General features: G+C 36.2%; 1 protein-coding gene across 2 annotated transcripts in view; it reads left to right on the forward strand.

The window, feature by feature from the left end:
• Positions 1–25,057, forward strand: part of CCDC178 (coiled-coil domain containing 178) — a 152,921-nt gene that overhangs the window by 109,030 nt on the left and 18,834 nt on the right. For both annotated transcript variants that reach the window (XM_072411269.1, XM_072411270.1), the window contains 2 exons: positions 323–472; positions 22,047–22,181. In XM_072411269.1, coding sequence (XP_072267370.1) covers positions 323–472; positions 22,047–22,181 — 285 coding nt within the window. The remainder of the gene's footprint in view (positions 1–322; positions 473–22,046; positions 22,182–25,057) is intronic.

A 25,057-nucleotide genomic window follows, 5' to 3' on the forward strand; every position in this document is an offset into this window, starting at 1 on the left:
TTAGTTTATGTTGTCTAGTATTTGTTTAAGATATTGAACAAATTGCACTTTGACTTGTCTGCTTTATTTAAGCAGCAAGGTGGACAGTGCTACATATGACCTCAGGAGACTGTCTGCTCATGTATACCAATATAGAGCAGCCCTCTTGTCATTATCAGCACCTTTTGGTGGTACCCGAGTAATGCTTGTTTACAGCAAAGTGCATTGTATTAACATTTTATGGGGCTGTGGATGCACATACAAATGCAACTTTCATGGTGATAATGCACTTGCACTTTTATACAAATTAAATATGTTTACATCTTTCCTTTTTTTCATGCAGGCAGCGTTGGAGGAAGCACTTAAAGAAAATACCACACTAGCTAAGGAATATAAGACTTTTCAATCAAACTATTTGGATGAGAAGGACAAGTTAATGCAAAATTATGAAAGCAGGCTGAGGACAGAGGCAACAATAAGAGACTACTTACAGGTAAGTCAGGTATTAGTGTTATAACATAACAGTGTGCACTTACTGCATCTGGGAATATCTGAGCACACCAGCTTAAATTGCTCCCAGGTAAATTGTGCCAATCCTGAAGCAAGACATGAGATTCCTGGGGGGAATGAAAGTATCAAGGCTAACTGACAGCTTACTGCGGAGTTAAATACATCTGGAAGGTTACATGTCACATCCTAAGAGCTCATTCAGTCTTGAGAGGCTTCTGGATCCCTTAAGAAAAGTGAGACATATATATTAAAACTGCAGCAAGAAAGAAACTGTTAAAGGCAACCAAAAATGTTATATTTTTTAATGTTTTATCTTTTTTATCTGATTATTGTGATTGCCAAATTTCCTATTTATGTATACACCTAATCTCTAGGGATCATGTTTTAATGCAGATATAAAGTACACAGATTAATACAGCTCTGTGATCACAGATACATTGGTAAAAGTATTAAAAAAATACAAGCAAGTACCTGATATTGACCTATTATGGCCATATAACAGCCCCTGTGCTGCAGGGCTGGAGTGTGAGAAGCACCACAAATACCAAGCATGGACATGCTGATAAGAAGGGAGAGCAAAGAAATAAATTGATGGCCTTATTTCTGTGCTGTATCACCTTTTGTTGTCCAGTCATAGTCTAAGGCAGATAGACATATGATTTTATTACATTCACACATGTCCAATCTCTGCAGAGAGACCATTACTTCCATCAAGGGTCATTCTCTACATGTTGTCAGGGAACAGTCTTTTCTACTCAGTCTGTCACTGCTGTCTAAATACGAATTGATGCACCCGAAATGTCTTTGCAGATTTAGGCAGTACATTCAGATATAGCTGTGACAAATGTAGAAATATACATACAGACTTACAGCAAGTCTAGTAAAGCAATCTCCTTTTTAGTTTAAGACATTCCGATCAGTTAACATAAAATATCTGACTGATTGCTCTAGGTCACTACTTTGTCACATTGCCATTGGTCTCTTGATTGCTGAATATGGATGATTTTGCCTGATTATGTCAATTTATTTATTCATTTTGTTTGCTTTTATAGATATCTATGATAGAAGTGAACAAAAAAATCATGCAAATACAAAGACAGGCTAGGAAGAACTTTTATCAAGTATGCTAGAGCGGTCCTTTCATTCTAATATGAAACTATTGTAAGGATCATTGCACTAATGCAGGAGGATTTGTGATAATGTTGCAGAAATTTTTACTGTCAAAACGGAACTGCAGTGTAATGGCTTTTGTTATCATGGCTTCTAATAACTACTCAGCATAAATTGACCCCACATATGTTAAACTGAAATAATATGTCAAGCACATAATAAGATAAAGGAGACATGGAAGTTGCCTTGCCAATTTTATGTTATTACTTATGAGATAATTTATTTGACATTTTACATAGTATGTTAGCAATTTCTGCTGAATTTGGAACAAAACTTTACCACTGAGAAAAGAGGGCAGGTAAGTCAATAAGCAGAGGAAGATCTCTAAAATGTGTAACGTGATGTACACTAAATTTCCCTATGTTGTGTGTGTATAGCATTTTCCTTCGCACAACCATGTACACCAAATATTAGACATAAATCAGGAGTAAAAGAATTATGTAAATAAAACACAAATATATAAAAGCAAATTTGTCAACAAGGAAATTCTAAACTAGGGAACGTAGTAAGTGCATAGGCAGGAGCCTGAAGAAATATAGAATACTAATGAGTACATTTTACTCACTTTTCACATTGAGGATTTATATGGGACACTTACCTGTAAAAGTTAATCCCCCACTTTACTTGAATACTGTTTAGTATCTCTTGCTTAAATTGTGGTCAGTAACTTATTGTGTATTCAGCTGTATGCAGAGTTAAGACGTATACATGGGAATTTTGTTATCTCTAGAAAAAAAAACTTAGAGTCATAGGTAACTTCAGACCTGCGGTTGACCGCAGCACTCTGCTGTAGGCTCAACCGCTCTCCCAACTACTTCCATTCAACTGAATGGGAGCAATTGGCAACCACTTTTTGCAGATGGTTGCAGTGATTTGTGGCTCTGGTTGCTGACACATCATGTTCCTTCTGGCTGCCCTTTAGTGGCCAGTCTCTTCCATAGAATTGAAAAAAACTGCCTTTATTCACAGTTTACAGCAGTTAGAAAGTTGTTGTAGTTTTGGCTGGAGGGCTGAGTACAATCCATCAAGTTCCTGAAAATATTGAACTAAAGCAAATCTCAACTGATCTAACCTGCACTCAACTGCATGGCACTGTGGTTGAGTGTGGTTCAGGTTGAATTGCGGCTGGCACATCAACTGCGAGTATTGATGAGGACTAGCTGAGAGTGGCTAACAACAGCAGTTTGCAACCACAAGTCTGAAAGGGGCCTTTTAGTCATGAGCAGACTGGGATAGATTTGGTAGGCCTAGAGGCTATTTCCACACAAAAGTATTAGACCACCAAGATGTTAAGGAATAAATTCAAACATTGCTGAAACTTTTCAATAATTGGTGAGGTCAGATCTCCCGGTAGTAAAATACTACTGACAGATCTGATCTCTCTGCTGATTCGCAGATTATGATGCCACCAGAGGCCAGGCCACAGAGTAAAAACATAAGGGATCTGATTTATTAAAGCTCTCCAAGACTGAAGAAGATGGACTATCATGGGAGAACCTGGGTGATAAAGCAAACCTGGAATGGATTTCCTATAACTCATTTGTTGTTGGCAAATGTTTTCAATAGTAGACCAGTCTTGGAGAGTTTTTATTTTAAATCTGATTATTTCACTGGGGTTGCAGATAGTACTGATTGTATTTATGAGGTTTTTCATGCATAGATATTTTTATTAAATATCATAGATATTTTATTGATATTGAATAGTTACTTCTTCTAAATGTATTGGTAACAATGTCTAGATTAGGCATAAGCAAACTACAGCCTGTGGGCAATATATGGCCATTTAGGCTTTTTAGACCGGCCCTCTTTTACTCGTAAATTATATATCAGTTTTTATCAACATTCTCCATCCATCTGATACTGGCTCAGCCCTTCTTTCACATTTAAAACTCATTGTGTGGCCCCTGAGCAAAACAGTTTGCCCAACCCGGGTCTACTTGCAGAATTATGTAACCTTTTTGAGACAACATTCAATCCTTTATGCAAGGTTCTCATTTTGTACATTTTTTTTAGGAACATGTATGTTTGATGTGACTTTGATGTGTTTCAGGTTAGGCATGCTGACATTCCATAGCTCATATGGAGTTTTCTCTGTTGGTTTTCCAGTTAAGCAGTTTAGGAGACAGCAGGTTGTCATAATTGCCTCTCCCCAGTATGTTGTTAATATACTAACTCTAAAAGCATGCTTCATGATGTGTTTCAGAGTGGTTCATTCTCTTTGCTACACCATTTTGACTTGGATTGAATGTATTGTATTGTACAATAGTCTGTAAACATCATATTATTCCTCCTTAAGCTACGTACACACTTCCAATTATTATCGTTTGCAAATGAACGACGAACGATCCTGCACGATATCTGCAAACGATCGTATAGCACCGATCCTGTACATACAGATAACGACACGATCGTTCAAAGATATTGTACGCGCATGCTCAGAACATGCACGATCACTGAACGACCGTACACACGATAGATGGTCAACGATCGTCGTCCGATCCGCCGGTCCGGTCGTTCATTTCCAACGACTATCCTCGTTCGTCGCGTCGTTGGTTACTTTTTTTACAAACGATTTTTGGCCAATCGGTCGTTCGTCGTTCGTTCGACATTCATTTCCAACGATAAAAATTGGACGTGTGTACGCAGCTTTAGAATGCTTTGTGTTTTGCCAAATATGTTGCCCAGTAAACTTCATCTTTACTGTGTAACATGTTGAGCACACTATAAACAGTTCCACTATCACTACTTTTTGGAAACTGGTTCACAAATTATTGTTTGATTACATGGGTACATTTTTATGCAACTGGCATACTGATCAACAGCTAGCAATTTATTAGTTTCAGGATTTTTGTGCCCAATATGACAGTGTTAGGTGTGAATAGTTCAAATGTTTTTTTTCTCCTTGACAGTGAGCACTTCACTGCACTCCAGTTGATACAATTCATCTATGATTTCTCCTTTATCTAGTATGTGTCTCCTATAATAAAGTTGTTATCTCTGAATGCCACTAGATTTCCTTGCTAGGTGAGCTTTGTCAGGTCAGAAGGTTATTTTCTATTACTTATGAGACCATATACTGCCCACTAGCTGTAATTCTTTCTGATCTGTTTGAAAGATACATATTTATTATAAGTCATATGACTTGTAGTTCAATGCACCAAATAATAAAAAAAAAACACAAAACAATTATTCTAGCATTCTGATGAGATTTGTAGATTACCTCTCAGTAACCTGTCTTTTTGCACATAAAACATTCTTGTGTTTCAAGTTGGATATTATTACAATCTTAGGTTCTTAGTCTAGATTCTGTTGCAGGAGCATTTTACTGTTTTCACAGTTTCTCACTTATATTCATGCACAAATTTGCCTTTGTACATAAATTTCACATATCCCATGGTATATTCATCATCCAGGTGAGCATCAAGTGCTGTAAAAAGAGTATCATAGCTGTATGGGTGACCAATAAGTAGCAGTCTTTCCATATACAAAATGTTGAATTTCTTATTATATAGCTTACAGTTATTCTACTATTTCTACTTTTTTTATAGTCCTGCAAGTGTTGTCATTTTATCTGTTTAGTCTGGTATCGCTTTCTAATTAGGTATAGCTTATTTTCGCATCCTATGCCCTTAAATGTGAGGGTGGGGTAGTGTAAAGACAGACTTTAACACAGAAAATATGCTTGCATTTTAATATGAGCTGTTTATATTAAATTGCATTAAACGTAATTCTTTAAGCATCATTTAGAAAGTCTGCATACTTGTCACCTATTTTTGTCTTTCTTGATGATAAGAATTGCTTCTAGCCGAGGCTGAATAGCAATCTCCCAAACACCCTTTTGTTTACTAATGTTCTACTTTTCTTTTTATCTAATATAATTTCTTGTTTCTCTAGTTATAGCATAGATGAACCTACAGTTAGCTGGGAACATTTGCTATTAGCTTCTTTTTCTATAAAAAAAAAAAATTAAATTTGAGGATAATCCTACCTCCAGAGCTTATTCTGTTCCTGGTCATTGACTGTGACAGTGAAAAGGCTCATCTGAACGCAGTGGAGCATCCAATCTAAAAGCATAAAACATATTACATTTCATGAAAAAGCTAATTCAGATTGTTTAATTCTGGTAATATTGCCTCTGTCACCTTCAAAATCAAAATGTTCTTTCCTGTTATTATAAGGAAAACAACCAAATTGCTAGAAAACCCATTTGAATATACAGCTGCCTTATGTTGCATACTAATTTGATGAAAAAGCCTCTGCTGTCTCTGCATGCACTGTACACTGTGGAAGGTGTTTTAGTACATTTTGGTGGTGGACAGCACTCCTGGACTGGCTTCAGAAAATGATTGCCGGACAGTAAAGCAGCTGTCCTTGCTTATGTTGTTTATTCATTCATTTTATTTCATGTGCCAACATTGCTACAAATAGCAATAATATTAAACGGATATCACATTACTGGTGTTTTGTTCGGGGTTGGCCATTTAATCAGTGAAATGGCATTTAAAGCAAACCTGGTACTGTATAAAAGTACAGTGCAGGTGAGGTAGGACATTTAATTTAGAATGCTTTAAAACATTTGGTAAAAGTTATGAACACAAAGGGCGTGTTGGTCTGTGATATCTAAACACCAAACATTAACCAATCCTGATTTAGTTATAGTTACAGTTATGAATGGTTGTTACCAAGAACACTGTGATGACTAGACCATGGCTAAATTTATATTCACCGGTCCCCTAGGCCAGCTGTCCTGTAATACCCTACCCCATTACTCCCAGTATTTTTTCTCTAACTGTATTAGGTTAAGCCTAAAAAATATATTCCATGTTATTGAGTAGAACTCTGGAACCATCTGTCATACATGGTAGCAGTCAACACGATGCCTGGTGGTTGCTTACCATCCCTGTCATACCTGATACTCTAGTCCAGTCTTTCTTGACCTTTTTAACATGGAGGAACACTTTAAATAACTTTCTGGTCTTCAGGGAACCCCTACTATAATTATTATATCCTCAGCTCACATTACATTACTGCTTTTAATAATAGAATATAATACAATTGCCCGTTTTTTACAAGCGTGGGAAAAAGTAAGACCATAGAATGACCTACCAGGTCAGCTGATTTGTTTCCAATTCATGTCACGATACCTACTGTCAGCCTCGCTTGCAGTAGGAGATTTTGGACAACAATTAAAGCACCAGCAGACTATAGGTAGTTATCACTCGGCCAAGTCAACTGAGCAGTCAACTTTTTACAACACACACACTAGGTAGCTGCCAGCTGTTTTTGACCCTGTTAAAAATGCCTTTGTAAAAAGTACCTAACTTTCTAGTGCAAGATTTAATTTATTGGTTTTTAAAGCTGATTTCTAGTCAGTGCCTTAAAGTAAACTCAAATACCATTCTCCTGTACTCTCTTGTGTAATGTCGCTTGATACTTTTTAAAATTTACTCTGTATTGTGTAATTCCTTTTCTTACCCCTGTGGCATCATTATAAATGCTAAAAAGATCGATCTATGAGAGTCAGGAGGAGTCCAAAGTGCCTACAGATCTCCTCTACCACTACTGACAACACAAAAAATTATTTGCAAAGGAGGTACAATCCTGTAGTACCATGACCCACTAAACTGCTTTGTGACTCCACTGAGTGTGAGTTTTGCAGATGTCAATGTGAAATAAATTCTGTGGGAGCATAATTGTGAATGTTAGCAGAGACAGGCATTTCTCATCTCGCGGCACTGCCCTTAGTGCATACACATTCTTTGACAGAATGTATTTGCGCACACACAGAAAGCAGAGACTAATTGACTGACAGAGCACAAACAAAAGCTGTGGGACAGGACAGATGATAGAAAAAATGTATTATAAAATATAAACATAATAAACATAACAGTTCAACTAAAAAGACTTTAAAAGTGAATGAATGCCTAATCTGGAGTCCACTTGGTCCTGGCAGGACTAATACATCTTGCCGGACTTTTAGACTTTAAAACATAGTCATATTTGGTGTCTAACTGATTTATATTTTCCTATACTTTCATGTAACTAGATTTTTCATTTTATTACAGTCAACATTTTAAAGATTTCATATAAGCATTAACACACCAGATAATTTACACCATTGTTGACAGGGTTCGACAGAAGTTTTTTAAAACTCCTGGAGTAATCAAATTTTAAGATTCCTCTGCATTTCTTCTAAGATGGACTCTTCATTGATTTATGCTAAATGGGCTGTCTGCCATTGCTGTCAAGCATAGACATTAGATTTTAATCTGACCACATTTTATAGTCATTTTATAGTCATAATACTCCTATTATGTAATTTTAAGGAAATTCCAATAGTATGTTCAATACAACTTTTCTTTTCCCCACACAATTTGGAGTTGGTTAGACCTCACTATAACTACATCTCCTCTCCTCCTATTGTGTATTACTGCCTCCACCTCCTGGATTGCAAGCTCTTCAGGGCAGAGTCTTCTCCTCCTCCTGTGTCACTGTATCTGTCTGTCATTCGCAAACCCCTATTTAATGTACAGCACTGCAAAATATTTTGGCATTCTATAACTGTTGGCGCTTTATATCCTAAATTTATTATTATTAATAATAATAATAATAATAATAATAATAATACTCTTTTGAAGAGTAACTACAATCTAGCACTTTTTGGAAGCTATTTGTTCTAATCTTTAACAAACTGCTTCATGTTTTTTAGGTTTTCTTAGTTTTAATGGGATCATTCCCCCAGTAAGCCTTAGTTGTTTCTATATATATTCTGTTGGGTTCAGATCAGGAATCGGTAGGCAACTTTAGAAAAAGTTCAGTGCTTGCTCTACAACCATTCTTGGGTTCTATTTGAAATATGTATAAGTCATCCCGCTGGAGGAAACATTTTTTTGCTCTTTAACCTGTCAGTTTTAAATTATGACTCTTTGAGAAATAATGGAAAGGTACTAATATTTTTACCAACTTTCTGTTTTGTGTGACTGGGCTTGTGGGTGCAAGCAGTAAAAATGAATGAGCAGTGACCATTACTACAGGTCATTGCAATTTTAAAACTCTAGTGAATTGAGTCATTTGCCAACAGCTCATACGTACAGGCAATTAGGGTATATATTTAAAACAGTAAATGTAATGTCTACCAAGTATTCATTGCAGGAGAGTTTTTCTGGTGAATATGTTATAAATAACCAGTGATTGATTCACATGCAGTTAATATTTTGTAAAAGTCACATTGACTGATTTATAAATACACTGCAAAATGGACAACACTGACATATCTGGAGTTATCTAATTTATCTAATTTCTACACACAAATATGTACAAACAATTTCTTTGTTTGCAAAACCACAAAAAAGATTTGGGACTAAAATACATATAAATAAATATGTGTATTTAAACATATACAAAAATAAATACATATACATAAATAATTATTAATAATTATTTCAGCAATGTATGAAGAGGAACCAAAGGCTACACTAGATAATAGTTTGTGTCATAAGGGACTTAGTATTTAATGGTACTGGGCATTTTCAAGGAAGTGTTATGTCATTAGGAACTGAAAAACTGCTGAGCAAATTAAAATGTGGCAGCACAAGGTAACCAGGGTAATAAATTGATTGTCAAATTAAATCTGTGTGGAAAAGATATGTTCTAAGACGATGTGAACATGACTGAATAACATAAAAACTTTTTTTTTTGCTAAAATAAATGAACCACTTATTTTTCTTTCAAGACTGGAGGTGAATTGTTCAAGTGCCCATTCACAACTTGGCATTTTGGTGTACTGCGTTAAGCCTTGCATCTTTTTCAGTGCATTAACTTGCATTGAATAGCCAACTCACCTAAACATTTGAGAAACTGGACATGCTTTTTGTTTTTTAAAGCAGCTAAAACACATGGTACTGCTTATTATTAAAATTATTATTACATTCCTATTATGTGATTGGCATTTCAAGTATCAGGTTAGTTTTAAGTTTACTTTTCACAACTTCACGCATTGATATGAAGCTCACCTGCTGCAAAATCACTACAGGAGATTTAGGATAAAAAACAGCTGACCTATAAAGGTTTCTATTATACCAACTACATACATATTTTGGTATTTCACTACAAACTCCTGCAGTATTGAGCACTAATACTGGTCAACAAAAAATTTATTGCCAAACAGATTAAAGTCATTTTAGGTTATGTTTGATGCACAGATTCCAAATATGGTAATGGTTTTGCTAGGTGGTTCCAGTTTTTTTAATAATGACCTCAATAATAATCTCATAGATAACTAATGAAACATGCAAATTAAGCAAAATTACACTAGATATGCCTATGTATACAAAATTACATTTTGAAATACTTATTGACAATATATTCTACATTCAGTATATTTACAGAACTAATCACAAAGAAGTAACTGAAACACTCTGTTTGTATGATTTTCATTTATGCTGATGATCAGGACAATCACGTTAAAGGCTCCAGCAAGAGTCTGCCATCATGTGCCCATCCCATCTGCCCTGATACCTTTCTTCCATCACCTTTATATCTTGATGGAACCTCTCCCCTTGTTCCTCACTGAAAATGCCAAGGTTTTCTGGAAATTGTTGCAAATGGCTATGGAGATAGTGTACCTTTATGCTCATAGTAGCACCCACATTTAAGATTAAGAGCAAGTTTTATGCCAGTTCTTCATAATTTTATGCTTTGTGGTAACCCTAGAAGTTCTTGACTACCATGACATAGCTGTGCCAGGCAGAAGCCTCAGTATCAGTCTTGTAACATGTGAATTCAAATTATTTATCAGTTTACAAATCTGGGGTCCATCAAAGATTCCTGCTTTTAATTTTTCAGTACTCAATTCAGGGAAGAATCTACAAATGTATTTGAAGCAATCAAAGTCCTTGTTCAGAGCTCTAACAAATTGCTTGATTAATCCCAACTTTATATGTGATGGAGGGAGAATTTTTTCTTTGTAAACCATTGGCTCATTATTAGGGTTCGCTGCACCTTTTTCATGTTTTCCTTTGGAGGCCATGTCACTTTTTTCCAGTGATCCTGATTTGCTCTACTATCCCACAAGCAGATGAAACATGGGTACTTTGTGTATCCACTTTGCTGTCCCAAGTAGGAAGTTCACCATTTTTTAATCAACACATATGGACAATTGGTGTTAATGAAAGCAAAGCTTTTGTAAGACCATTTTGATATTTTCATATTCTTCTTTAAGTTTTGTTGAGTGACCAATTGGAATTGATGTATAGCAGTTGCCAGTATGCAGTAAAACAGATTTCAAACTTCGAGTGGAACTGCCTATGAAAAGCCGCCAGTCTTCTGCTCGGTATTCTGGTACTCCCATATGGGCTAGTAGTCCAGGGATGTTGCAACGGTACACAAAGTCTCCATCTTTACTGAAATATGGTTGAAGTGTCACCTCTCTTGTCCTATAAACAGTTATTTTAACTTCTGGTTTCAGACAGTTCTTTTCTTTTAGCCTGGATGCTAAAAGTTCAGATGTTTGTTTTGACAGACTTAGGTCACCTAATAAATCATTGAGGTCTTCTTGGGAGAACTGCTGGTTTGATGAAACACTTCCTTCATGCAATCACTTCCACTGCTAACTCCTGGATTACACTCCAAACCCTGTATATCCTCCATGTCGGATACAGGAATATCAGGGAGTGTACTGAACACTAATATAGGCACAGATCGTCTTGCTGATTTCAAATCAGGGTACTCCCACTTGTTTTTCTTGTAACTTTTGAAACCTTTTACAATCACACAAAGCACAAAAATACCAATCATGATGATTTTTGCGCTCTCGCCATACCATAGGTACACTAAATTTCAAACTTTTCAGTTTTCCATTTTTCCACTGATGCAGACACTCTACACAAGTTTTGCATACCATATGGAAATGCTACATTAAATATATAAAATGCAAAACAGTGTAAATAATAATTGAAAATATGCTGTGTTAATTTGTTGTTGGTAAAATCTTCTATTCTGATTCTTGTATCACAAGAACTGGAGTCAATTCAATGAAACTGATGTCATTTCTGGATTCAGGAGACCTAAAATACACTAAATATATTAAAAAATCCTTGGCAATTTTTTTTGGTTGAGCTGTGTAATATATTTATCAATTACGATGGTTCATTCTATTTTTACATTTTAATTTAACCCATTGACCACAGCACTATGGTAAAATATTATTAGCTAGAATGGTAAATTACAGCTGTACCTAAAAAAAAATACCTTGAAAAATATCTTGATAACTTGAAAAATCCAAAATTCGTTACTGTCAATACAACACAGATGTAACTTTCAAAACATATCCATACAATATACTGTATGAGGTCCTTGTACTCTTTGAATAAATATAAAAAAAATTACAAAAAAATTGTTCAGTGGTTTTAAAAAAACTAAATGACATTCTGCAATAAATAAACTGCAGCTTTTTTTTCGATTGTCAATTTTACTGCCTAATATAAAAATTAGAGTATGGTTTTTAAACAAATTGCCAAATTATGCCATCATAAAGGCATATCTAGTGATTGCATACCATACATCTGCTAGGGGGCCAGAGGTGTGTAAGTACATAGTGATTTATGCAAGTAGCATTAGCATCTGACAAACACATTTGAGTAAAATAAATGTGTATACATTACAGGAACGTTTATATACAATTGCAATGGAATCAATAATTATTCAGAGACACTAGATGTAATTTGAGATGAAGATTACAGGAATTGGGGGCATTTCATATTTTTTTATAAGAAGATTAAGGAATTGTTTCTCTGCTACATAGTATCGCTTCTCGGAATTCATAAACAGAAAAAAAAAATTTGTTTAAAAAGCAAACAAAAAAAGAACAAAATAATTCATAGGTATTATTTTTATTATTACACAGTATTTATAAAGTGCTAAAATATTACGCAGTGCTTTACAAAGTCCATAGCCTTGTCACTAGCTGTCCCTCAAAGTGGCTCACAATCTAATGTCCTATCGTAGTCAAATGTCTTTATTACAGTATATAGTCAGTTTTGTAGGGGAAAGCTAATTAACTTAACTACATGTTTTTGGGATGTGGAAGGAAACCACAGTACCTGGAGGAATCCCATACAAACATGGGGAGAACCTGCAAACTCCATGCTGATAGTGCCCTGTCTGCGATTCGAACCTGGGACCCAGTGTTGCAAAGGCCAGAGTGCTAACCACTGTTCCACTGTGCTGCCAAAAGTACAAAGTGATTTTTTCTATAAAATACATATTTTTAATTAAAGTCATTAAAAGTTTTTCACCAATCCTACATATATATAAATGAATAACATTAAAATATTTTGCTTGTTACCAATCAACATTGTTTGAGAAACAAATACTTCAATCTGTCCTTGTTACTGTTCAGATATTAAAATCAGAGTCCCTTTAAGGAAACTGGTTTATAACTGAAAACGTTGGTGTGGTCACAAAAGATCCAATTTCCTCTTGACATTAAATATTTTATAGGATTCCATATCATTTAGTGCTATACCAAATGTACAGAACTATATTAGGAAGCACCAATGGGTGCACCAATCTTGATGCTACTACTATTTACTGTGGGAAGCTAAGGAACACAATTTTCATTCAGTAGTGACAATAAAGCTGCACTGTGTGCTGTTTATGAGAGAAAGGTCTTTACTGTAATAATCAACTCAGATCTAACATACCTTTTACCTTACTGATACCTTAAAGATTTCCTGTCTCTTGCAGCAACCTGTTTTATCAGAAATTCAATACAAGACATGCTTCCTTTATCTGGAATACAATGCTTCCCATGAGTTTGTTTATTGGCTGGAGGAAAAGAAATAAAGATGTAAATGAGAATGTTGCTTAAATGAAAATGATTGCGTAGATGTGAATTGTTATGAAAGAAACTAACTGAATCCATGGTAATGCATTATTGCTACATGAAGAACAAGGAAAAACAAATCACAGAAATTTCCCACCTAATTACAGTGCTGGAAATGCACTGTGATATCATTGACCTATTTGGTCATGCCCCAGTTAATCATATCTGAACCTTTCCCAGTGGGAAATAAGCTTGCTCATTTCCTCCTAGCAATTTGATCAAGTAAAATTCAGTCACATATGTAACTACACCGATCGCAGCTGCCCTTCACAACCTGCTCTCCAGCAGAGTGATCCATAGAAGGACACTTGTAGAAGGTGGAAGGCTCTCTGTTCAGTAATTTACAATATAATCCTCTACACCATACATTGTAGAGCCCTCCCTTGCCTTTTGTTTGTGCAGAGCTGTTTTGTCATACTGAAATAGAGCTTATGTGTGGTAACAGCCTAATAAGCCAGCAACTTTAGTCGCTTATTAAAGTCAAGCATGTGTCTTTGTTTCATGTTACTAATGATGTGGAACCATAAAGGCCCAAGTATATTTCGCCTGGACGATGTGGGAGAGAATGCTGAGAGCTCATTATTTGGCTCCCCATTGAAATCCTGCAGGCTTCTGCTCATTGAGGAGACTGTGGGGGCTTTGACAGAATTATTATACTGAATATTTTTAGACTCATTAACTATACCACCAAAGCAAAACATTTTTTCCTTAGATGCAAATGGCTTCAGTGAGTGTGACTTTGCTTTAGTTATAGTAGGGGAAAAAAGGAAGATGAAGCTTGAAAATAACTTAAAGGAAGGCTGTCATGCATGAGTATTGAAGTGTGCCACTCCAGCTTTTCGAGAAACAAAGCTCTCCTTGTAATAATATAAACAAAATGATCACTTCTATAAGACAATAGAAAGTACTGTTAGGGTAAAGGTTTGAATTCAACACCCACAAGGCAAAAAATATTCTCTATAAAAAAACTTTGAATTATGTTGATTTAGACTGAAGACTCCAAGATGATCCTGTATTCCGTTTTATTGGCATGTTTTTGGTGTAGCTATTGTAGAATCCATAGGAATCATGTTAGTTTTCATTTACTGAACCAAACAATGTTTATTGTTGAAAACTATTCAAATTAAAAATGAAACTCAAATGCAATGCATTTCTGCCCACCAGCTATTTTTGTTTTTCATCCAGACATAACTGTAGTGTGACAGATTGTCCCTTTGCACTTGAACATATGTATTGTAGTTAAAGGAATTGGTGTGACCTGATTTTTTTGGAGTAGTGTAAAACTGGTAGTGCTGTGTATGAAGGCCTACATTACAATTATAGTAGGGACCAAAAAAAATTTTCCTCACCGAGGTTACTGGCAGTTACACTCACATTAATGTGGTGATTACTGCAGCACACCTAGAATTACAATAGAATATCAGCAACTTAAAGTTAAGAAACAACAATACGAATTGCCTGACCAAACCTGAGGGGCATTCACTGTCAACTGTTTAGTGTCTGAAACCTCTGCCATATCATCTGACTGAAAATCAATAGAATGATATACAATGGCACCCACACACGTATTGCCACCACCACTGGAAGGAACACAAGAAAAGCAAAGTACTTAAAACCAGATTCTTTCCTAACTACTGGTCATTTGATCTGAAACCATGCTTTCTGAAAATATGTTACAAAATAGATCCTGTTGTATGACTGAAAATTTGTAACACACAGTTATCATTAGGGGGGCCAATCCAATCTAATCTGTTGTAATTGGCCATGAAGTTCAACCCAAAGGATCCTCCTTAGGTGATCATGGCACACACGGAAAAATATGAGGCTCCTACAGAATATCTGACCTGTAGCTATTTTTAAGCATGCAAAATTCAACTTGATAGAAATAGTCTATAACTTTCACAAAGGTTATTGAGTAATTGGCTTAAATTTATCACGTTGTCAAGCAGGAGCCCACCCTCCATGGCCCAAGAATTAAATCCACAATTTACAACCTCACATTTTTTTACCTTCTATACATACTTCCAAAAATTCCAGCTGGTCTTTCAAATTTGGCTGTGCAATTTGGGCCCCTGATAGCTCTAAACCCACTCCAGAAGCACCAATTGTGTAGGAGGGTGAAAACAGGACCCCTCAAGTTGGTCTCTGCTCCAAAAGGAACCTTTCGAGATAACCATTACACCTGCCCCATTTAGCAAACCCCTGTCTGACATGAGTTCCTGAACTTGTTGGACCTGTAAGAAGACTTTGAATATTATGGAAATTCCCAACATGGAAAGTGTGGAACATTATTCTTCATACAGTCAACCATCACAGTTGTGATGTGATGAGGGCTGTTGTGGAGGCGTTCCAATACAGCTTGACCCTCTCAAAAAAAGCCCATGTCTTCTTCCTTCTGCCACATATGTATTTATATTTGCATCGGCATCACCATATCCACTCTTGGTATGGCAATGCACCTGTGAATGTAAAGGCAAAAAATAACTCCCCCAGCCATCCCTTGAGATTGGACCGATACCATCAGCTAAAATTCCTACGCCTGACATGTTCAAAGGAATTATTCCTCCTGTCACTAGAGCTCGATTCTGACCCACTCTAACCTGACAAGATCACGCTTCATATCTGCTCCCGGTGCCTGACTTGCCATAACTGTTTTGTCCTTACTGTCACCAAAATTTGAGGCTCCACTAGCAGAAATTGTGTCCCTCCTGCTAACACATGTAGCAACTTCAACTCTATTGGCTGTGCCAATGTCTTGTTCACCAGGAGCGACGTCACAAACCATAAGGCTCATGGTCACGTTGCTACAATGCCATCATCATTAGGGGGAGGAGACAGGCCTATTCACAATGGCTAGTAGACCTAAGGGTCCTTTCTTTTCTTTGTTTACTGCTTTATGTCTGTCACAATGATCAGGCATCATGACATTATTCATTGTAACAATTGGCAGTAGACAGCACCCTTTTATATATTTGTGTTCTGTTTCTGCTGACCTCCATAATTAATGTCACATTTGTTTGCAGTGTCACACTGAATGGTTTCTCATCATGTAAACCAGGCTGCCATATGGATGGGGAGGGACACTGGAGAAACCCTCATGTTTATTAATGCTTCTGTTTAATACTGACATTAGTAAGGGAGTAAAATATTAGACTGTAAGTGGAGAAAAAGACCTTGGATGTAAGCTAATACAGCCTTTTTACGCTGCATATTTGGTGGAAATAATACACTGAATAACTGTGAAAACATAAACAATTTTCATTTTAGAATCTGATAACCGAGTTACAGATTGAAACTGACTCCTGTTGTGGGTAAATTGAAATAAATTTTGACATGGCACCCTACTGTGACTATATTGGCACAATTCAATTTTCACACAAAACAGCCTCCAGAGTCCCACATTAATTATTTTATAATTACAGTGTTACAAAAGTGATCATTGCTGTATGTCCTAGTTTTAAAAAAGGAACAATATCTCATATGTAGAGTGAGTTGGGATGTCATTGAACTGTTAGTGGTTTGATATGGTATCAGCAGGACTACAGTTTATTCTGCACCCAGGGACAGATTTATACTTTCCATATAGGACGACCATCTTTTGCTTCCCTTCCATCCAACCCGATAACAGCTAGCCTTACTACTACACTAAGGGCAGAAGATGTTATGGATACACAAGGTACTCCAAGGCTGGAGCAGAGTGGCTGAAAGAGACATTTTGCTCCCTGTGCACCTGGAACTGAAAGTAAATAAAACTGTTGTGCTGCTTGCAGTTTCGTTCTAGGAATTAAAGGAATTACAGGCTCCATAGCATGATGTGAGTTGCAGAGTACCTCCTTCAGTGTAATAAACAATAGAGAATCATGTGCCCCTCTCAGTTCATCTACACCTCTCACTTTTTAAGATTCTTTGTGGTTAGGCTTTGCCTAGCCATTGTGTCTATGTGTAAATTCAGTTTGCTTGCCCATTGAACATGCTTCCACTTGTTATTTTAGTGTCATTTTTAAGTTTGTGAAATACAAGTGTCTATGCAGAAGCTAACAATCAGCATATGACTATTATGTAATAAAGTCTAGTTGTCAGATATTAGTTATTCTACAGCTAATGTTTAAATTACAGAGTAGGAAAATTTGAATTAAAGTCTTGCAGCTATTTATGACCTAAGAAGCAGGTATTGCCTCCCTCAACAAAGTGGGCAATTTTTGGTTATTTGAGACTTGTTTTAGCATTCAGTTGTGAGCTGAATTTGCTGGGCTGCCCAGTCGAGGACAGATTATCAGTCATTTGAAACTATACTATATACCTTTGTTTACAGTGAAATAATTAAAATCATTTGGAAATTTCTTTAAACCCTTGCCAGGTCACATTCTTTTTTTAAACACTTGCCAGACCAGGCATCCAGCCTTTTTTTTATGACCTTACAGAACTCTTGTTGATCATGCCATTTTTATGGATCATCAGGTGAAATTTACAATGCTGTGTTTTCTGCAATAATCTTGGTAATGCAATATTGTTAAAAATGTGGATTGCCTGTAAATCAAAATACAAGTACAGGGAGGAGACTTCAATTTACAGAAAAACCTCAGTATATATATATATATTATTTGGGACTTGTTGAAATGGATCCCCACCTGACTGTCCAACTCATTCTATTGACAATACTATGTGCTTACATTGATGCCTTACCTAGCCACACCTTTCACATGACTCCTGGTACCTCTGATTAGGGATAGGCAAGTAAATTACAGGGTTTTAGGTTCAAAACAGATTAAAATTATTCAGAGGTTAGCCAATCCACCACTATTCCTCTAGAATTAAAGTGTTTTTTGTGTCAACAGATATAGAGATGTCTTCCATATCAACCAATCAGTCCCGTTATTCTTTTTATATAATCTATTCTTTCTAATATAATATAAATACAAATCTTAGCTGATTGGGTGCAATTTTTAATTGATCCACAATTCTTAAATTGTTTCTACTACCTGATCTTTTGTATGCAGATATCTTGCATAGGTTTAATACCTGCAAAGTGTGCATCTTAATTTGTATTGTATTCAGGTCTCAGATTTCATTATAGAAAAAGTACTGCAGGTTAGACAATTTTGTTTAGAAAGGTGTTTTTATGTAAGAGTGCTCCAACAAGCATGCTTTTTAAAAAGCATCATGGGTATTATGGGGTTGAGATAATAATACTCAAACGTATACCACTATATGTAGTGATCCCAGCAGAAACTGCTAAGGCATGTAGAAAAGTACAGTTTATGAAAGTGTAGTCAATTGTTAAGATTATGGTCTCTGCAACTTCTTTGACAAACACACAGCCTTAATTGACTATCAAGCTTGAAGAACTCTGCATTCCGATTGGTCAGGAGAGTTCCAGACCATTGAGATTGTGCTGTAACAGCACCATGGATTCTTTGAATGCATTAATTTGCATATCAGCTGTGGCAATAGCAGTGTGTGATGATGACATTGCATTACTTGTTATGTCGTGCTTGGTAACTAATTCAAAATGAGACTGTTAAATATAAAGCAGCAATGTGATCCAAACTGTTAATTATGCTAAAAGAATAATAAATATTAAAGGCACATTAAAATGTGCTTTATTGCATTGCACATTACTAACATTATTGTTTACTGGGTTTATGTTTTGTTGTTTTTTTTTTTTTTTTTTGCTGCTCTGTGCAGCAAAGATATTCATTGACAAACATAGAACTATTTATTTATCTCTGATGTTAACACAAAAAATAGGTTTATGAGATAGTAAACACAAATTTGTTTTTCACTACATTTAAGGATAGGCAAACTCTCTGCGGTTCATTTCCAGCCTGCATGTAGTTTCAGTGTGCGTAGTATACACTTGTGTAGTGTAGGGAAGTGACCACATTAATAGCAGATCTGGTATGATCTATGCCTGAGGGGCTATTTCATGTTTTTGCCTGCTTTGACGCACATGTAATGTTTTCTACGTGACCACACATTCTTTTGCTATCATAGAGGACACCATTTTGCCTGTTGGATTTTTCATTTGCTTTATGTTCTGAAGTATGTTAGGGAAGGAATAGTAATAACCCCTAATATACCAACAGGAGCAAAATTAGATGGGGAAATAAAAGTAGAGATTTCACAAATGGAGTCATCTAAGCCAAGCGTAGTATTTAATTATTAATCTTAAAAAACAATAAATATATATTTACCTACAGCTAGCATAGCAAACTTGATCTTGTTTTAATATCAGCCTTTGCCATCCCATGCACAATGAATTCAGAAAGAAGGAGAGACATCACTGGATACCAATCAGGCTCTGTTTCATGCTCATGTTCTAATACTAAATACACTAGGGATGCTGAGAGATTGTAACTTTTAACTCCTTTTTTGTACAAACATCTTGGTGCAAGTGGGAAGGTGACACCATTGTATTCTTCAACTCTAAGGACTCTAAGTTGAGGGCTTTGGGTTTGCTTTCTGCTTGCATTTCATGTGAAGTTTAAGACACTTCAGGGATTATTCAGTTAATTTACGGGTGTATTTAAGCTCCAGCTAACCTGCATATGCCCTCCTTCGTAGCTGCAACAACCTGTTTCAAGATTGCATTCCCATTGACCTAACACAGATTGACTAGTCTGAATAAAAACATGCAATCAAAAATGTAATCCCAGCATGCAAGTGTACAAAGAGAGTTGTACACTCTGCCAAGGAGGAATCCCTTTTAGTCTTGCCTTGTAAACTGTATCCCATTAAACATTTGAGAATTATAATGAATTTAAAAATGATATAAAGACAACTGCTTTTGCCTGCCTTTGACATTACTGAACTCTCATTCCTATTATAAAATATATAATATCAAATATCAATATCAGTGTCAGCATTTTGAGCCAGTGTTTCTTTGCTTCATTGAACAGGTGTGTACAGTAGATACGCTGACAGGAGGAATGGGTAAAGTGAGCAAATTCCAAACAGAATTAAAATGAATAGCTCATGATGATGACTCATTATAATAAACGTGCAGTAGCAGAAGTACTGTATTAGTAGCCTGTGTTATTAATATATAATCTTCACTACAGGCAACTAAAAGCTAGCTGTGTTACTTGTGTGATCAGAAACATATGTGCGTTTTTTACTTATATACAAAATATGAAGATCATATAAAACAATACCACTTTCTTGTTCATATTTTTTAAAGGTGACTGATCACCAATTTTTACCATTCACTGGAAGGGTGTTACTGTCACTTTTTTTCTGCATGTAATTTTTAAAAGTGAGGATTTTTTTGTGATCGTTTCCAGTGTCAGATGAGTGAACAAGTACTGTACACACAGCGCCCATTTTGTTCTATGGAGAGGGGAGGGGGGAGGATGAGTGAGTTGCACCTGGATGTGCTCTCCTCCATTGACATGCACAGCAATCATTCCCAATCACTATTGATTGATTGAGCTTGGCAGATTGATAAATTACATCAGGCGACCGATGTACATATTCAGATTTTCACCTGACATGAGCAAGACGCCTTTTATAAATATGGCAAACAAAGACTTATTTGTGTATCAACTACACATTCTTTTATTAAACAGCCTGTTTTCTCTTTTATAAATAGACCCCATGAATAAATACAATTATGGTCACCACCAGTTTCAGGAATTTACATTTTTAATGAATTTTTTTTACCATATTCCTATTTCTGTTTTTCCTAATATTGGTGTTTCAGTGTAGACACAAGTGTTGTGTTGCCAGGGCTGTTATAGATTCACATTCAATGTCACATTTTAAAATCAGCATTTTCTGTAGCTGAACTGAGTTCAGGTGCATGTCCATGTGTCACATGTTCACCCCAAGCTAGATTAATAGGGAGTAGTGTGTGGAATTTATATCCTGTTATTGTTCTCCCTCCGCATTTGATGGCTGAGTTAATTCTCTTTAGTTTTGTCATGGTCTGCAGCACACATTGCCTGCCTATGATAAGCTTTACAAGAAGAAGAAGTAAAAACACAATGTCCATCAAAGTCCTAACCTTGCATCCTAAATGTACTGCTGACCCGATGTGCTTTTCCAAAAGCCGCAGAGGATTCCTTTCTATGGAAAAAAAAAACAAAACAAAAGGGTTTAATATGTCCTAAAGCTATCGGTTTTGAGTTAAACTGGGTGAAGTAGAAATATTTTACTCATCAGCTTTGCAGTCACAGAGTTTGCTTCAGCTAGAACAAAACTGCTGAGGCATTTAGAGAAAATTAACCCCCCATCCTGGCAGCCAGATGTGACTGGTTTCTGATGAATGCACATGAGTGGGCTGAAAAATCAAGAGACTGTGAAATTCCTGTCAGGTCTGTACAGTGCAGAATGGGCTATTGACTGCTTTCTATATTTCCCTCCATCATTCTTCTTGAACACTGCCATTAATTTCCTCTCCTGCTCTGACTTGTGTTTTTTTCACAACCCCCCCCCCCCCTTTCCTTCCCTCTCTTACTCCTCTTCTTATTTTTTTACTTTTTATTTTATTTATTTATTTTAGATCTCAGTACTGCAGAGCAGGATGCACCGGGCTCTGGTGGAGTTTTTTAAACAACGAGGCCTTTATAACCAGGCAGGGTTGGCTCGCTTCCAGGCCGCCTCTCAAGAGAATGCTCAGAAAATATTAGCCGTGCAGGTAGGTGATTGTAAGGAAGTACCAAAGATTATTGTGATCTAGATTGAAAAGCAAATGATGGAAAGGCTGATGAAGCCTCCAACCCATATCCTGTCAGGGTTTCATCAATTCTTATCCTCCTTAATAAACTGAAATTGGATGAAGGATGACTTAAAACCATGCATTGTGCAGGTGGACGCTACCTTATCTAAATCAGCCTCTGTAAGTAATATGTTAACACAAATCAGTTGTTAATATATCAGCACATTAACCTCTTCATACTTAAAATATTTCACAAGGTCTTTTTTCTGTTCACAGATATGTGAAATGAAAAATGCATATTCTGTAATTTTGGTGAAATGCTTTGGCAATAGGGAGGAAGCCAAAATTTAGGCCTAACACCAGGCACATCTATTTTTTTTTTATTTTATTTAAATTTACACAATAACATGCTTTTTGTTTTTACTTATTTAGGAGCTCCCTAACCCTTCTAAGAGCTCTTGATATAAAATGGCTTCCCACTGCAGCATTCCGGTGTCTGTAGTAGACATTTCCTGTAGTGTTTTGCCTCCACCCTTGCAGAGCCATCTACACAGCACAAATGTGATCAATGCTTTGTCAATGGCACAAAACTGGAGGAGAAAGGAGGCACACCTTTGGAACTGGTGTTGTTCTTAAACACAATTCTTATCCAACAGGAACCCCAGAAATGCGACTGCCTGCCATGTATACAAGGATCCTGCCACAAAATGTACAGTGCTCCTAAAGTAGTAAAAGCAGGGGGCCAGTAATTTGTAATTAACAATGAACCCCCAGAAAATAACTGCACCAGTTGTTTTTTTATTTTATTTATTTTATTTTTTTTGTAATGGGGTGTAACGGGCTATAAAAAGGTCTTAAAAACATGGAAGTTCCTATTAACCTTACTGGACCTGTTCTTCTGCCAAACATGTTGCCTCAATTCTTTAGTATTTTATGAAAAAAATATTATTGAACAAGACATGGTACACAAATTATAGAATACAGTAACTAGGAATAACAAATGTAAATATAAATGAATGCAAGATAAATATGCTAGTCCAATTACCCGCTTTCCCTAGTCTAATATTACAGAAATAGTGATATAGGGCATATACATACAACCCATGTGCTGTCAGTTGCTTGGCAATGCATATGCCTGACCAGACCTCTTGTTCTTTTAGGTGCTTCAGTATCCATTCACTTACTTTTACCAAAGACAGTTTGTGAACCCTCGAACTGTTCACAAACTGATCCCAGTGAGTCCAGCACTGGCTTGGCTTTCCAATTTATTCTGGTGCTCACCGTAACGTCCAGCGCTGCTATCTTATTTTTTTTCCAGGTTCTGCTCACATCACCTGAACTTGTTCTGCATAGGTACGAGATCGGGTGATGTGTCCTCCTGAATTTGTAAAACTAAAAGTGCCCATCTCACTATTCGTGCATGAGATCAAGAACTTTTTTTTTTCTACATTATAGGAAGACTCATCTGAAGGAACAGCCCACAGCCTCCTGGGATATGTGATGCAAATATCAAAGGAGGCTGCAGGTTTTCCCTTTCATTGATTCTGCTGTGATAAACTGTTGGCAGGTAAGATGGGACAGGTGATGTCCTTTCTGCAATAAAAAAAACAAAACTTACCTGCCTGTTTGCAATATTTTTTATAATTTACACTGAACTGTGCATGCACAGCTCAGGATAGAATCTCAACCTAGTTGCCTGCCAGAAATTAGTGAAATCCCATTTTAACAGTTACATCATTCTGACTTTGGCAATCAACATGACCAAAGATCCCAGACCCGGGAGAGGACCAGGTGAAGATGTCAGTGTCAGAAAAAAGCAAGGAAAGGTGAGTTTAGATAATATTATTAAATTGAATGACCCTTTAAAGATTCGAGAGATTGTTAAGTTTGAGAACTTAAATGGCTATCAAGACAACTTTACAGTTATATTGTATGTAATGTAAGGTACTGGTAAGTGTTTTATGTTGTTTTGTCTTCCACATGATACCAAATAATATTTTCAATAAACAACGTGTTTAGTGTAGTGTACTTGATATTGATATGGGGCCATTTCTGCCTAATAGCTTGGAAGGAGCCTGTGTTTTAGCGTAGTTTAGTGATTGACAGGAAGGACAGGAATCAAGGTGGGCCATGTACATAAACTATAAAACCGACATCAGCAAATTACCAAAATAAATTTCTAGCTCAGAATTTAGAGCAGAGAAATAAACCACTCACTCGTACAGCTTATGAAATCCATGTGGTCCTTCAGATAGAAATATGTATTATTGTAATTACCTGTTGTCTGACTCTGGGACTGTTTGTTTAAAATATAGAGGGTCCTTTAGCAAGACGAATACCTTTACAATTTTTTTCTATTATAATGTTTTAATGTGAACTGAATGTTAAGCAAGTCTTGTGCTTTAGTATTCATTGGATATAGATCAGCATTATAAAAAGATATGCACCTGAACACGAGAATGATGCATGAAAGAATGGAATGCTGCAGTGACCACTGTTTAATATGTTATGTCCAGATAGCATTAGAGTGCTTTATCAAGAAAGATGTGTTCAATTAAAATACCTCTCCAATCTAAGAAGTAAAAACTTCAGCAAAAATTGAATTGTATCTAAACCTAAGAACAAATATGTAATAGATTGCAACTTACATTTCCAAAGATGTGGGGGCTGCATTAGTTTTCCTTTATGTTCACCTAGTGATTCTGACAGTAATACACATTCTATACTAGAGTTACAGTACTGAACTCTGTACTGAACACTGTACTCTGTTTATGGAGGCCATAATTGTCACCATAGGACAGAAAGTGTTATCCGCAACATAGGTGGGATAGATCTGTAGTTCACATAGTGAACTA

Source organism: Pyxicephalus adspersus, chromosome 5 (genome assembly GCF_032062135.1).
Source record: "Pyxicephalus adspersus chromosome 5, UCB_Pads_2.0, whole genome shotgun sequence".
NCBI lineage: Eukaryota > Metazoa > Chordata > Amphibia > Anura > Pyxicephalidae > Pyxicephalus > Pyxicephalus adspersus.